Source organism: Bactrocera neohumeralis, chromosome 6, assembly GCF_024586455.1.
Source record: "Bactrocera neohumeralis isolate Rockhampton chromosome 6, APGP_CSIRO_Bneo_wtdbg2-racon-allhic-juicebox.fasta_v2, whole genome shotgun sequence".
NCBI lineage: Eukaryota > Metazoa > Arthropoda > Insecta > Diptera > Tephritidae > Bactrocera > Bactrocera neohumeralis.
Window position 1 is genome coordinate 19252100 of NC_065923.1, and position 16006 is coordinate 19268105.

Consider the following 16006-nt stretch of genomic DNA (forward strand, 5'->3'; position numbering starts at 1 on the left):
TTTGAACAAAATTACAAAAACCTATTCTATTTATTTCTTTTGTTGTTGTTGTTGTAACGGGTACATAAACCCCGATAGGATGGTAAGGATTACATAAGTTGTCATCGAGGTCATACAACGGTAGGCCCAGGAAACGCGTTGTTTCGACGGGGTTGGACCAAAGGGAGAGCGGTGTGAGATGAGTAGAGTTAGCAGGGCATGCAAAGAGGTGTTTATTGTTATGCGAGGACTCTACTGCAATGAGTGTTGGTTTGTCTCCAAGTACACCATTTATAGAGAGGGGGTCGCTGAAGGTATTAATGGCGGTCAGTGCTTGTCTGAAGTTTGTTGCGTCCGAAGTCTGATCAGAGTCTGCATTTCACTGCATCCAGGCGACCGTTTTGGTGCGGTGTAGTTAAAGGCCGGCCAGACTTGGATGTTGCTAACAACGTTTCTTTGTCTTTTCCCCATGTGCTGCCGCCTAGCGTCTTGAGGATTTTGTTACGTCTCTGTACTTTGGCAATAATCGAGGTAGTGTGAGGAATGAAGGAGCACAGACTGTCGAAAGTCACAATTAAAATCTTAAAGTGTCCAATAGTAGTCCGATATCAGCGGTTTCTACAAATAGGTTACTTATTGGGTTAGAAAAGACATGTGCAGAATTTCAAATCGATATCTCAAAAATTGAGGGGGGAATCTACTCAGATTGTCAGGCTGATCAGGGAATAAGAATATATAAAAATAAGAGAAAATGTTGCCTCAGGGTTGTAAGCGCCGAAATGTCAAATAAAGGTCACCAAAAAGGTGCAGAAACGATCATCATCACAGTCAGAGTTGAAAGCAGGTTTACTTGACACAGAAAGGCGGCTCAGTTTGGTAAAAACGCCGGAAACAGCATAAAGGGGATCAATATGCCTTAAGGACGTGCAGGATCGCCAAGATAACACGGTCTCGAAAGGACTTGTTGGCCTAATAACAGGGTACAACTGGCATGAAAAGCGACCCGGATGGGCGTTGGTAATGACGATATATGGCAAGAAAGTAGGTATGAGAGAGATTGGAATCATGGAATCATAAGAGTGTCTTTCTTTTCAGCCTTATCTAAAACTTGTCTTAGATATCTAAGAGCTTCGCAGTTCAAGGGACAAGATAAAATACCAAGATAAGATATTAAGTCACTCTTAAAGTTCGTAAAATGCGCCGAAGGCTTGTATGACGAATACTTCAACTCAAATTAAACTGAATCTCCATCTGGCATCACTAAAGACCAGCAGATCTATGTCTGGTACGACAGCGTGAACAAATCCTTGGTACGAAGACCAAGTTGTATTGAGTTCGTCTGAAATATCACAAATTTATTTAATTGAAATCCAGTTAAATTTATAGGGATCGACCGAATATATACAAACTAAAGATTTTCGCAAAGAAAAATTAGTAATCCAAAATTAATTGTTTGTACATGAGGACCATTTAAATGAGTTTTTATTTTTAAAAAGTAAAATTCTTTACAAAATACAATAAAGATATATTTTCAACTTCAGCAAGTCTGCGCGATGCGACTTTAATATCAACTTAAAAGCAGCAACGCGGCGGCACACTCCGCGAACGACGTGCGCAATCGCAAAAGTCATTATTCGCATTGCGGCGACACAACCGACGCGGTCCGCCATTATAACGATCAGCTGGTGGCCGCGCTACTGGCGACATACCGTAATTAACCGCTGCTATAGCTTGAACTGGCGAGGAGCAGCGCATAGGTGAGGTTGCACGCGTGGCACCACGCGGGCATGGTATGCTAACACCCGAACTGTAGCCGAACTGTGGACTATTTGTACGCCCGATCGGTGGACAAGACTTGCTGCGATGTGGAATGGAATAAGTGCGCGCCGCAGCACGCACCATACTTTTGTTGTCGCTAAACATGTCATATGACACACTCTGGGACGCTTCGGCGATGCCCATGCCCGAGAATGTCAGCCAATAATCGGTATAGTTGCGAAAATAAGGCGGTTGACCGGTGCGTGGGCAGTTCTTCGGTGTGGATGCCATCGCGGGATTCGGGCAGAAACTCGGTGTCGCACCGGCACCACCCGAACGGGGGCACACATTAAAAGTAACGTTACCGCGTTGCGGGCTAGCGTTGAAGGTGCGATTACCGCCACGCGACACGTTAAATGTTCCATTGGGGCACCTCGCTTGTGTGGCGGTACGAGCTTGCGATACATTATAGGTGGCATTCGGCGCGCAACGTGGCACACTGTATGTGACATTTGGTGTAGGACGCGGAACATTGTAGGTGGCATTGGGCGCGCAACGCGGTACATTGAAGGTAGCATTCGGCGCGCGTTGCGGTATATTGTAAGTGGCATTCTGCGCGGAACGCGGTACATTGTAGGTAGCGTTTGCTGGACAACTCGGTATATTGTGGGTAGCATTTGGCGCATAATTGGGCACATTATAGGTAGCGTTCGCGGCTTGCGGTCTACATACATCATATGTGGCATTTGCACCACTTGGCATATTGTAGGTGGTATTCCCCGCCGACGGGCATGCGTTGCTGTAGATGTCATTTGTAGCAAGTGGCATGTTATAGGTGACATTACGAGGCGCGCAGGTGTTGTATGTTGAATTCGGCGCAGCTCCGCGTACTGGACTTCTGCTTGCATTCCGCGCGGCGCACGCATTATACGTTGCATTTGCCGCATTCAAATTGTAGGTGGCGTTCAAAGGCCGCGATTGCCTTTCACAATTTTGCTGGGATCTCCCAAAACTGATTGGTGTGGCCGTAAATGTGGAGGGAAAATCTGGCGGCGTACATTGTGAGTCGTCGGGATGCATTTCATACATTGTCGAGCACATATTCGGCACCTGTGGCGGTTCAAAACCGCCGAAGGATGACGTTGCGTAACTACTAGAACCACCGGTATCCGAGTATGGGCACGAATCGGCGCTGCTATCCGCATACGCTTGCCTATGGGCGTACATAGATTCGATTTCGCTGACGGCAGTGCATAAAATATCCCAAATTGTGCGCCGGTTCGGTGTTGCTCCCGTTCCACCGCCTCTTAAACGCTCCTTATGCTGCTCTTCGAGCAAAAAACGTTTCATCTCCGACAACATCTCCCATTTCGCAAACTGGTTTTGTCGCTGCTCCTCCTCAAGATCTTCTTGCTGTGCCCGTTCCAGATGATACTCGAGTTCATGTTTGGAGAGCGTAAATAGCTCTGACGGCGATAGTTTGAGTTTGCGCGCCCAAAAGAGTATTTCCCTTTTGGTTAGTTCGGAGAGATCATCATCTTGCAGCGGATTCGGTTTTCTCGTATTTGTCGCAGCAGGAGCGGTGGATCTCATGTTCGATCTCCGTCAAATGAGCAACGCAATTTTGTCAGTTTTTCGAATTCTTATTTTTTTGGTGGATTTGCTGTTTTTTCACTGCAAATTTGTTTGTCTGGTGCTACACTTGAAATTTGGATGATATGTGTGTCAGTCAATTGGCAAGTGACTTGTGCCATATGCTGTCTTAGCAAAATAAAAACAAATTTGAAGAACAAAAAGAAAAAATGTCTAGTGTTCACAAGTTACAGAATTTTTTTTCGAAATACTGGGAAATATTAGCGTACTACAAAAATTGCTTTTAAATACAAAAACAATGACATAGTAATTTAGGTATTCGTAAGAGCAGAAGAAATTCGTTAACCGTTATGGTCGAATAAGTGTAGAAAACTTAATTAACTTGTTGCCGCAACGGACAGTTGAAACGGAAAACAGAGGCAATGACAATGTCTGCAGACACCATTTCGTGGTATAACAGGGTACAGGGTGGTCCAGATTGGGTTATATTTCTTACTGCGGAAACATTTGGAGCGTAGCGGGTCTTTGCTGCTGGAAATATGAAGAAAAGCAACGACCATCCAGTTCTGGTAAGCAAAATTAAACACTTTCGAGATGGGAAAAGCAGTGCTCTCTTGTTTACAAGGTCTAAACGACCCGCATCCTACAAGAAAAATTCTTGATATTCCATGCCTTCATCGAACTTTTACAAGCCAAACTGAGATCAAGTGTTACCATTCGCTCCAGAGTTGTTATTTGGTCGCCCCAAGACCGCGGTATTAAGCCCTGTCCTAGTGGAGAGCTTTAGTTCTGGATACTGTAGCAGCTTAAACTCCTACTTATCCAGAATAGACCCTGACATATCAAACATATGTCCAGCGGGAGTCTTCGCATGACACTAGCCAGCTCTTTACATGCCCTGCTAACCCCACTCATCTGACATCCCTCTCACTTTGGTCCGACCCCGTTGAAACAGACCGCTTCTTGGGCCTACCGTTGGATGACGTCGTTGACAACTTATCTAATCCTTACCGTCTCAACAGGATTAGGTACCCGTTTCAACAACAACAACAGAGCCGAGTTCGAACGATCGTTAATACGAATGCCGATGAACCTCTTCTTAGTAATAACATTATATAAAGCTAAAACTAGGACTAAAATCATTATTTGAAGAGCCGAGTTCGAACGATAAAAAAAACAGTTAGCGTTTCAAAGCTTTAATATGAATAGCGATGAACTTATTCATGTTAATAGCACTATATAAGGACAAAAACTATAGCTATTTGGAGAGCCGAGTTCCAGAAATAACGATAACCGATTCAAACCGTTAACACGAATACATTGAATCAATTCCTGATAATATTGATATATAGAAAGCCCAAAATGATTACTAAGACCATTTTGTGGAGAGCCGAGTAAGCCGGCAGAAGAAGCGATTACCGAGCAAAGAAAAAAAATTATATTTTTCTGCAAATTTAAATAAGAACCCACATTATGTACCACCCTTTACTTAGTTTTATCCATATACTATATTATGTCTGTAAGTGCAACTTCTTTCGCATTGGCGGCAACATTTATTGCTTGAATTTAATTATGATTGCAATTGGCTGGCGAAAAATAGTCAATGGCTAAGAGTCATGGACAAGTTCATGGCCACAAAGTGTTTGGCTTGGCAAGCGCTAAGCTTTATGCATTCACTAGTTGTTGTTGCTGCTGCTGTTTTTAACAACAACAATATTGCTGCAGTTGCTGCTGTTGTAATTGCTGTTGCAACCACTGTCGACGTCCACTCTGCGCTTCGTTATCGTTATTGTTGTGCCGCTCGCCAGCAGCTGCCGTTTTGCTGTCTTTATAAATCGTAAATTGTAAACATCGCCGCTTGTTGTTGCTTTAATTAACCATTTATAATTTACAAGTCCGAATGTATGCAAGCGAAGGTGCTGCTTGCAATAAATATTCAACAGGCCTCAAAGGCAGCGACCGATTGTAGCGCGGCATTGTTTACGATTTCATTTTATTTAGTATTTGTAATCTTCTTTGCTTTGCTTTTGCTCTTTCTTTTGTTTCATTATTGACATTGTAATTTTGACAGCTACTTGATTGGTGATTTTGTAAATAAATCAAATCAAACGAGATTCAATTTATGAAATTTGTAATCGGTTTTTAGTGTGGTTCGGATTGTGGAAGCTTTAGTGGTCTCATCTGAACAATTGCTTAGGAGATTGTAGCGCTAACTTGGGTAATAATCTTTGCTAAATACCAATACCAGTTTGTATGGCAGCTATATTATATAGTAATCCGATGTTAATATTTTTTTCGGAGATTGCCGCGTTGTCTTAGATAATAGTTTATGCCAAATTTCGAGAAGATATTTTGACAAATGGAAATTTCTTTCATATAAGGACTTGATTTTAACCGTTCAGTTTGTATGGCAGCTATATGATATAGTAGTCCGATCTGAAGAATTTTCTCTTAAATTATATATTTGCTATGGAAAATAATCTGTGTGAAATTTCATGAAGATATCTTATCAAATCAAAAAGTTTTCCTTACATGAACTACATGTCGATCGACAAGTTTGTATTACAGCTATATCCCAAAGTGGTCCAATATCTGTGGTTCCGACAAATGAGTAGGTCCTTGGAGAGAAATAAAATTGTACAAAATTTAAGATCGATATCTCAAAAACTGAGAGACTGTATACAGACGGGCGAGCGGACATGCCTAAATCGACTTAGCTCGTCATTACTGGATTATTTACTTGATAGGGTCTCAAACAGAAAATTCGTATATATACCCTGTACAGGGTAAAAAATCAAAATGTGTGTGGATCAAGTTTCCCTCAAGACCCTCCTCTATATACAATGTGATGAGAAACGATTCCGACGATAACTTACATCTGCATGTTTCAAGACGACTTTCAGAACAAATCCGTCGAAACAGATTATTTTTTGATCAATCTAAGACTCGATATTTATATTTTTTATGATTTCATTGAACAGCAACTTAGCTTTAACACACTATTTAGAAAATTTGATTGGGGAATAAAAAAATTTGATTTTTGAAACAACTCATTTTTAACTATTTTTCAAGGACTTATTGAGTATTTTACGCGTACACTCCTAGAAAATGTCTGGTAATGCTTAAACTGATCGCAATTATCTTTGGATACACATTTGCTCCAATGCAACTTCTATAATAATGAACATGTATTGCTGCACTTACCGACTGAGCTGATGACATAAGTCGCCGGTGGTTTCAGCACGCTACGCGCATAGGCGCCGCGTAGCACTTCCAGTGCGCATGGTTCGGCTGTCACCAATAGCATGCCGGGCGCCACATGACCGGCATATTTGAGCGCACGTGTTGCGGCGGTGAGTGGTGCATTCCACCAACATTGCGCGTTGGCGGCGAGAAAATTCTGAAAAATAAAGAAATAAATAATAAACCGTTAGTATTAAATATGTATGTATATTAAAGTAAAGTTATTTGAAGAGTAAACTGTTGAGATGTAAAGGTTAAATACGAAGCTCAAAAAGCTATTCGGCCAAAAGGCATATTTTTAAATACATAAGCTCCTAAGATGTTGGCGAGTTTAGATGTGTTAAGAGTTCATTTGACTTTCCAACGGTATTCGGAGAACTTTCTTTGAGAAATTTTTCGAAATTAGCAGACATAGTTATGCCTCGAAAAATTAAGGTGTCTCTGCTCTAAGCCAGGCCCGACTCGACGCGACCTATATTATCTCTTTGACAGGTCCACATTTGAGCCTTGCGGAGTAGCTTTTTGGCGAAAGCTTAAATTCAAGCGATAGCGAACTATTTGGTAACTGAGATAAGATCGAAACAAGATCGAGTTCAAGCGATTGAGAATTTTACTCTCTTCTGACTAATATGATATCAGATTGAAGTATTCTTAGATTCCTGCAGTGTAACGATGAATACCGCAGAAGATGTAGATTTACGGAAGCCAATACTGTCAATTTGGATTCAAGCGATAGAGAATTATACTCTCTGTGGTTGAACATGAGATCACTTCGAAGTTCTTCAAGATAAGGATTTACGGAGCTCAATGCCGTCAATTTAAATTTCCCGACTGAGAATTGTTAATTTCGTCTATTTAGGAACCAGCATTAACACCACCAATAATGTCAGCCTGGAAATCCAACGCAGGATTGCTCTTGCCAACAGGTGCTACTTCGGACTGAGTAGGCAATTGAAAAGTAAAGTCCTTTCTTGACGAACAAAAGCTAAACTCTATAAATCGCTCATAATTCCCGTCCTGCTGTATGGTGCAGAGGCTTGGGCGATGACAACAACCGATGAGTCGACGTTACCAGAGAGAAAAATTCTGAAAGATTTATGGTCCTTTGCGCATTGGCCACGGCGAATATCGAATGGAACGATTGTACGAGATTACGACGACATCGATAGTTCAGCGTATTAAAAGATAGCGGCTACGCTGGCGGTCATGTTGTCCGGATGGACGAAAACACTCCAGCTCTGAAAGTATTCGACGCAGTACCCGCCGGGGGAAGCAGAGGAAGAGGAAGAGCTCCACTCCGTTGGAAGGACCAAGTGGAGAAGGACCTGGCTTCGCTTGGAATATCCAATTGGCGCAACGTAGCGAAAAGAAGAAACGACTAGCGCGCTGTTGTTAACTCGGCTATAATCGCGTAAGCGGTGTCTACGCCAATTAAGAAGAAGAAGAAGAAGACTGAGAATTGTGCTGTCTGGGGTTGAAGATGAGATGAGATTGAATTTTTTTAGATTCCTTCATTGTGAGTGCTGTGTAGAAAACGAAGGTTTATAGAGCTCAATACCGGCAATTTGAGTTCAATCAATTGAGAAGTATACTCTCTCCGATTGGACATGAGATGAGATCGAAGTATTTTCAGGATTCCCTTGGCTTGTACTTTAGAAGACTAAGGTTTACCGAAATAAATACCGCGACTACAAATTGAAGCGATTGAGAAGTAAACTTTCGATTAATGATCATGTGATCAGTGTAGCAATGAACACAGTAGAACAAGAAGGTTTACGAAGGTCAATGTATGAGATCAGATCAGAGTCGATGAAGAATTAAGATGGTGTGCATCTACTGACCGTCAATAATCATGGTTACACGTAAAACAGTTTGCTTTGAAAACTATTATATTTCACCTATGACTAACTGTAGCTTTCAACCCCAAAAAAAAAGTATAAATAAATTAAAATAATGAAACAAAGGGCATCCGAATTTCGTCGTCACCACTTTGAAGGGCTTCCTCAATGTCAGTAGTTGTTTTAAAATTTTCGTAAACAACGAACGCGTCCAACTATCTTTTGAATGATATCGAATAGTATCTAATATGAGTAAAGTCATTCCTAAAGACGAGCTCGAGCTTATCTGCGTAGACAAGCGACCTCACATAAAAATATTCCATGTGTTGAATCGCACCATCTTGGACGTCACAGGCCCACGACGCGAGATAGAGCGCTCACCAAAAGTTACCTGCAATATATTGATTGTTTCTTGTTAGCTGTATGGAATATAGCGCCGTCTTCTTAGAACCGAAAGTCGTTCATAGAGCGTTTCCCATTGACTGTAAAATTATGGCCATTTTCATTTTTCTAGAAATAAGTACCAAAGATTCCCTCTGCCATAGAGCATACATTTTGGATATATAGTGGCGTCTTAACAATGGCTTGTGGATTATCATCCCTCCGATTGCGACAACTTAGCTTGTTAACCTACAACCTCACCCAACCAAAAGTGAGCTTCACCGCTGAACAACTTTTCTAGTGAAAATCGCTATCGGTGTCTGTTTCGTTTTGGAACTATTCATAGAACTGACGCTCTTGATAGTCGTTTGGCTTCAATTATTGCACGAATTGGTTTTTGTAAGCCCGCGTACCATGATCCTTCCGGGAAATCTTCAATAAAGCACATGGGCACAACTTCCAAAAGTGCGCGTGTTGGAGCCATTTGGGTCTTCTTCAATACTTCTCTCTATTATCCACTACAGTAAACGTGCTGCGAAACCGATCCATTTGTGAAAGCGTCCTCCGACTATCTTCTAAACTTGAAACCTCGTTTCCGAACCTGGTTGGTATTGGGGTTTTCCGAGGTTTTTTCGCATTCATATTACTCATACGACATTCTCAATTAGTATTATCAAATTTTTAAATCACATACTGGCATTTCCTTGGCATGATCAGCATGAGACGCCTGAAAAAATTTGCCAGGCACTCAGCTATGAGCTCCGCCATAGGAAGCACTAATTACCATACTCGGTTACATGACTAAGCAAATGTGTTGCAGTCACATGTGTTATAGTATTCCGGTGGCTGTAACATAAACTCCATACCGCGGCGCGTTGTAGTAGCAATGACCAGACGCGCCGCAACATCCACAACACAACATTCATGGCACAAGGCGGTTCATTGTGTTGCACACACGTTGTTGTAATTAGCGCAACCTTTAATGGCAGCAGATAATAAAATGTTATTTATGTGCTGCTATCATAAATTAAGCGCAACAGCACTTGTTGTTGCTGCTGCTGATGCTGTGGCAGCGCGGCAAAGACAAAGGCAGAAGTGTAATTTTGCATGCAACGCGCTTAAATGAATGCAACTGCAACATTATTAAATACCAAATGCAAGAGTGTGCGAAACCGATTGCGCTGATTGTTGCTAGTGTTGTTGTTGCAGACATTTGCACTGTTGTGGCACATTAAGCGCTAAAGACTAAACACAAAACTAATGCCACGCCGCACCAGAAAAAAACCGTACAAATTGCAAAGCCAAATGAGCAAAACAGCAGCAGCAGCTCCAACAACAACAGCAATGAGCGTGTAAATAAATTTGCAAAACAGCAGCCACAGCACACATCAAGCGCGGTGGCAACGTGCCGCATTCAACACAAGCGCTGCCAGCGAATGGCCAGCGATTACTTGCACTTAATGCGCTGCTAAGTGTTGCTATTAAATAATGCGACTGTCGGCGACGGCGGCGGTGGCAAGTGGTGCTTTGCAGCAATACCGAAAATTAACAACTTGCAACTCCCAACCGAGAGGCGTCAAGTAGCCGAGGAAAGCGAAAATTTGCATTTGGCGGCACAGCGGCGAGCAATCATGTGGCATCGATGATTTATCAGTTGCACTGGCGATTTATCGCACGCCACTGATTGTGGCAGGCAACACACACACAATCGCACCAAAAGCCGCGGCAGGCCCAGTGGCATGTCGCAGCTACCACTTTTTCCAAGACATTTCGCCAGCCTGCCACCTTTCCGATTGACTGCAGATAGGAATAAAGAAATTTCGCATTAAATCATTGCAAGTGTGGCGGCCAGCAAGCAGTGCCACATTTGCGGTGTGCGACCTTTGGCAATACGTGCAACAAAACAGCAGTCAGCAATGAGTTGTGGCAAAAAGGTAGCTGTCGCTACAGTATAAGTGTCAATCTGTGTGCTTGCGAGTGTGTCTTGCCACTTGAATCCCTATTATTCGCGCCATTGTGCCATTAAAGGGGCGTGTCCTGTCGTTTTCTGCTAGCCTTCAGGTGTCACTTTCCATCCATCAAGCATTTCTTTGGTGCGCTCACTGCCCGCTGTAGGTGTGAATCGTATAATTTGGGGTTATCAGTAGGTGCTTTTCGTAGCGTTGCAGGGTCATTTCGTTTAGCCCTTGTGGCAACAATTGCTCTTTGCTGTTGCCAAAAGTGCACCACTTTGCTCATAATGATACGAGGAAAGTGTTGATTCAGGCATTCAACCTAATCGTATGCAGTCGTTAGTGTCTATTACTTATAAACAATTTACAATTCACACTTAGTTAACTGGTTTGCTATGAGCTTATTACCACTAAACGCACCACGAGTGGCAATAACCTTCTGAAAAGTTTCCCTTTCTTAAGTCTAACGGCTGCCAAGTTCTTTGTCCTAAAATAGTTGACTGAGAAATCCAAAAAATGTTTGGAAAACCTCAGAGAGGTTTACTCAAGACAATTTCAGCAAGGCATGTGATGCCGCTATGTGCAGAAAAAGGCAAGCCCAGCACAGAAAACCTGCATACTGGTGGAATGACGAAATTGAAGTCGTAGGAAGCGAATGTCATAAAGCGAGCCGTCTGTGCCAAAGAGGGCGACAATCAACGAATTACGCAGCGTTAAAGGAATGCTTTAAGAGGAAGCGAAAAGATCTCAAAAAAAAACTATAAAAAGGAAAAAGGCCTGCTACTTTAAAGAGCTGTGCAATAAAATTGACGAAAATCCATGGGGTGACGCTTATATAACAGTGATAACTAAAGTCAGTAGACACAAAGAACAACCTCCAACCCTCTTTCCCGCGCAACCGTTTCAGGGTAGCACTTAAAAGAAACTGAAACAATGACTTCACCAGTCACCGACAAAGAGGTTGTAGAGGTAGTACAAGGTTCGCCAACAACAAGGCATCAGGGTTAGACGATACTCATAACAAGGCTCTAAAGATTGCGATTAAATACAACACTTACCCGTTCACAACACTGTTCGCAAAGTGTCTACGAGAGGGCTATTTCCAAAATTTTTTTAAGATGTAACGTTTGGTTTTGATACAAAAACCAAAAAAATCGTCCAGAGAACCAAACTCGTACCGACCACTGTGCACGCTTGACATGGTGGGGAAAAGACCGCAGACTCAGGTCAATAATTGACGCAATTAAAAAACTTACTGATGTCGCAAGTAAAGCAATAGATGGAACTGGATGGATGTATGGCTTCAAAGTGTACTGTGCGCTAGTCACATTCGATGTTAAGTATGCCTTTAATTCAGACTACTGGCCTCATAAAATAAGAGCTCTTCAATTAAAGAAAATATCATTCTATTTGCTGCAGATCATCTCCAACTACCTGTGGACAGGGATCTTCTATACGACACAGACAAAGGACCACAAAGAATATGATGACGGGTGGAACTCCACAAGGCTCAGTCCTGGGCTCTCTTTTTTTGAATATCTTATATGTTGGAGTGCTGCGTCTGCCATTACCGAAGGAGGTACAAATAATTCATCACAATGTAATGCCTAACGGCAGTTCCGTTGGCCAAATAAAAGCAATGACGACGGAGTTTAGGACAATTTGCCTCCAAAAGAATTACACCAAGACAACCTGAAGGTTTGATACTTTTTTTCATTTTGAACTAGTGTGACTACTATTTCTTCCAAGGACAAAGACATACAAATATAGCGATTCAGATGTGTCGTCTATCATTCCATCCTCTAATGTTTCTACTATCATATTAGAGCCAGAATTGTATTGACATTCCTAATTCGTCATCGACTTTGACCTGAACTCATACATTGACCTCCGCAAAACTTCTTGTTCTACGGTATTCATTGCTGCGCTGAAGGAATCTAAAAGGACTTCGAACTGATCGCTGGTTTTCTTCTGGTACAAAGAAAAGTACATATGTTATGCTTGAGTTGCTGGTTTCAGAGCGAACTTCTAAAGTATATTTTCAAAAAAAGATCAATTCAATTAGGACGCTTTCTTAAAAACTGAACCATATTTATACATATATAAAGTACTTATATAATGGGTTGTCAAAAAAGTCTTGCGGTATTTTTATTGAATTTTTTTTTTTTTTTTGAAATTGAAATGAATTTTTGATGACTCATGCCCAGCTCTTGACCGATGCTACAGCTGCTACTATGCCGGTCTCTTTCGACCAATTCAGCGATTTTATCGCAATTTTCGACGACAGGCCTTCCGGAGCGTGACGCATCTTCGACCACCTCTACACCAGAACGAAAACGTTGAAACCATCGTTGTGCGGTGGAAATGGAAACTGTATCGGGTCCATAAACTGCACAAATTTTATTGGCGGCTTGAGATGCATTTTTGCCTTTATCGTAGTAGTTCTGTAAAATATGCCGTATTTTCTCTTTATTTTGCTCCATGTTTGCGACGCTATAACTCACGAACGACTTAAAAGAAACGACAATCAATCAAACACGTGTTAGCGCATGAAATGAGCTTTCCAAAAAGGTATAGCATGACCCGATGCGACGAATAAAACTAGAACTACGCGCTTTCAGCGCCAACTAGCGAAAATACCGCAAGACTTTTTTGACAACCTATATATACATATGTATACTATAATCGATAAGCAAATTTGGACTTTAATTAGCCGCCTCTAATTTAACAAAGCTCATTTGACATTGCAAAAGATTTCGTAAAAACTACAAAAAAATCTTAATAGTACAATATAATAATAATCTGTACATAAATGTACAAATACGTTTTATGGTATTTTACGTGCACATTAGACTTTCAGTTGTACAAAAAAGGTTGCGTGTAAGCGTTTAATTCAGCTGACAAGGGCTTTTGCCTCGATGAATTTATGAACCGTAACGCCATATATTACATGTACAGCTGTATGGCATCAACCGCACAACGGCAGCGCGCAGCGAAGACGCACAAAATACGACTGCTTCCATACATATGTCCACAAGTAAATATAGATACGCTCATATACATAGATGTATGTTGCCACTCAATCATCGGTGCCAACGAGATCGGCCAAGCTACCGCAGCACCCGCAAACGAAGCAGACAAAGCGTGCGAATATGGCGAAAGCAATGCTACTTTGGCGCTACTTGCTGCCCCAATGTGTTGCTTGTTGGCCAAAAGATTGATGGTTCGTGTGTCAAACGCAGCGAGTGACTGGAAAATGAATAAAGCAATGTCAAAGCGACATGTTAAGGACGTTATTGGCGCCATTCTTTGTTGCTATTCACTTCAGCGAACGTTCAATGCTATGTATTACAGTTATATGAATTGTCATTCGAGTCGAACGTGGAAAATTTAAACAACAAAAATATTTCGAGAAACATGTGATTTATTCTTGAAGTTGGCGGAAAATACTGAGGTTCACATAAAAGTACTGGAATTTGATTTTGGATACAAGCGAAAAGTTTTAGAATTTGATCCAGTAAAGGTATTTTTTTTTTGACAGATCATGGGTGAGTCATGCCAAGCTGTCATGTAATTTTTGTTCCGTATTGTTTGGAACTTCATCATAGAAAGACTTACGTCTGAACAACGTTTAAAAATCTTTCAACTTTTTTACGAAAATATACGTTCTGTAAAGAATGTGTCGGGATCTTAAATTAAAAACGTACAAAATTTAGTTTGAGCAAGAACTGAAGCCTCTCGACCTTGCCAAGCGACATCGCTTCGCTCTAAGGGCTTTTGAAAAGTTTCAAGAACATCTGACGTATTCGAGCCAAATATTGTTCAGCGATGGAGCCCATTTCTGGCTCAATGAGTATGTAAACAAGCAAAATTGCCGCATTCAATTCAAGAGCTGTCATTTCATCCAGAAAAAACAACAGTTTGGTGTGGTTTGTGGGCCGGTGGAATCATCGGTTCATTTTGCTTAAAAAATGATGCCGGTGAGAATGTAACCGTCAATGGCGACCGTTATCGTGCCATATTAATCGACTATTTGGCGCGTAAAATTGAAGCTCGTGATCTCAGCGACATTTGGTTTCAACAAAACGGCGCCACTTCCCACACATCGCATTAATCAATGGATTGTTGAGAGAACACTTCGATTGGCCACCAAGATCATGCGATATCAGATCGTTAGACTTTTTCCAGTGGGAATATGTAAAGTCTAAAATCTATACGGACTATCCCGCTTCGATTCAGGCTTTGGACACGTGTCATTCGCCAGTTACCACACGAAATACTCGAACGCGTGATCGAAAATTGGACTCAAAGGATGGACCATCTGAGACGTAGACCCCTCGTAAGTTTCTGTGTTTTTTCTTTAAAGTTTTTAAGGAGGTGGGGAACTTCGAAATGGATCGTCCTATATAACGTAAATATTCCTTAAAAATTAAGTTATAAGCATTAATCTGAACTGATTACAATACTTTGTATATAAGTATATTTTATAAAGCAGTATACGGTTAAATATATAATTTTGTGGTTATAACAAATTTTCTCAGTAGTATCTTCATTACTTGTATAAATTTGGTATACGTGCCTATTAATTTGCTAGTCAAAGTGTTGGCACACCCGGTCATTAAATATAATATATCTGATTTTGTTGTCTAGTGTGTTTCGCATCATTTGGACATTTCGCACAAACAAAAGCAACAACATCAGAAGCATTCACAATAAATGAGCTGTCGTGTTTGCCATTGTGTTCATTTGTTGCGACTCAAATTATTGACAACATGATGCACATGTGTCTACTTATGAAAGACCTTGCAGGAAATAATTTATAAAAATTTTTTAATATGAAAAAAATTTGTTTTCTAGATGTTTCAAATTACGCTACAAAAATAATTAAGATAATTTGTTTTTATTTACAAATTTCAACACGGCCTGTAGGAAATAATTTGAGAAAATATCATATATTTAATATACAAAGATTTTGTATTCCACAGTTTATACTTATGTTTAATATTTTGTAGGAACTGTTAGATAATAATCTTCGTATTTTTACAATATTCAATATACCCTGTGGGAAATAGTTTGGAAAGATAGTTTTTTATAAAAAACATAAATAAAAATTATAATATTTATGAGAAAAATCAAAGAATAATTCGGAAAGAAATATATTTTAATAGTAAGTTATTTAGGTATACAAACATATTTTCGAAATCGAATGAACTGTGGAAAAAATTAATTACAATTCATAATAAAATTTCTTCCATAATTCAT

The 16006-nt window shown here is 40.8% G+C and overlaps 2 protein-coding genes across 2 annotated transcripts in view; both read right to left on the bottom strand.

Moving 5' to 3' along the window:
* Positions 1-16006, bottom strand: part of LOC126760954 (probable serine/threonine-protein kinase DDB_G0267686) — a 133921-nt gene that overhangs the window by 57754 nt on the left and 60161 nt on the right. The window contains exon 2 of the mRNA XM_050476780.1: positions 6535-6730. Within this exon, the coding sequence (XP_050332737.1) occupies positions 6535-6730 (196 nt within the window). The remainder of the gene's footprint in view (positions 1-6534; positions 6731-16006) is intronic.
* LOC126760964 (uncharacterized) lies at positions 1449-3475 on the bottom strand. The gene has a single exon (XM_050476805.1). It carries the CDS (start codon positions 3328-3330, stop codon positions 1552-1554), a length of 1779 nt encoding a protein of 592 aa, XP_050332762.1. The 5' UTR covers positions 3331-3475; the 3' UTR covers positions 1449-1551.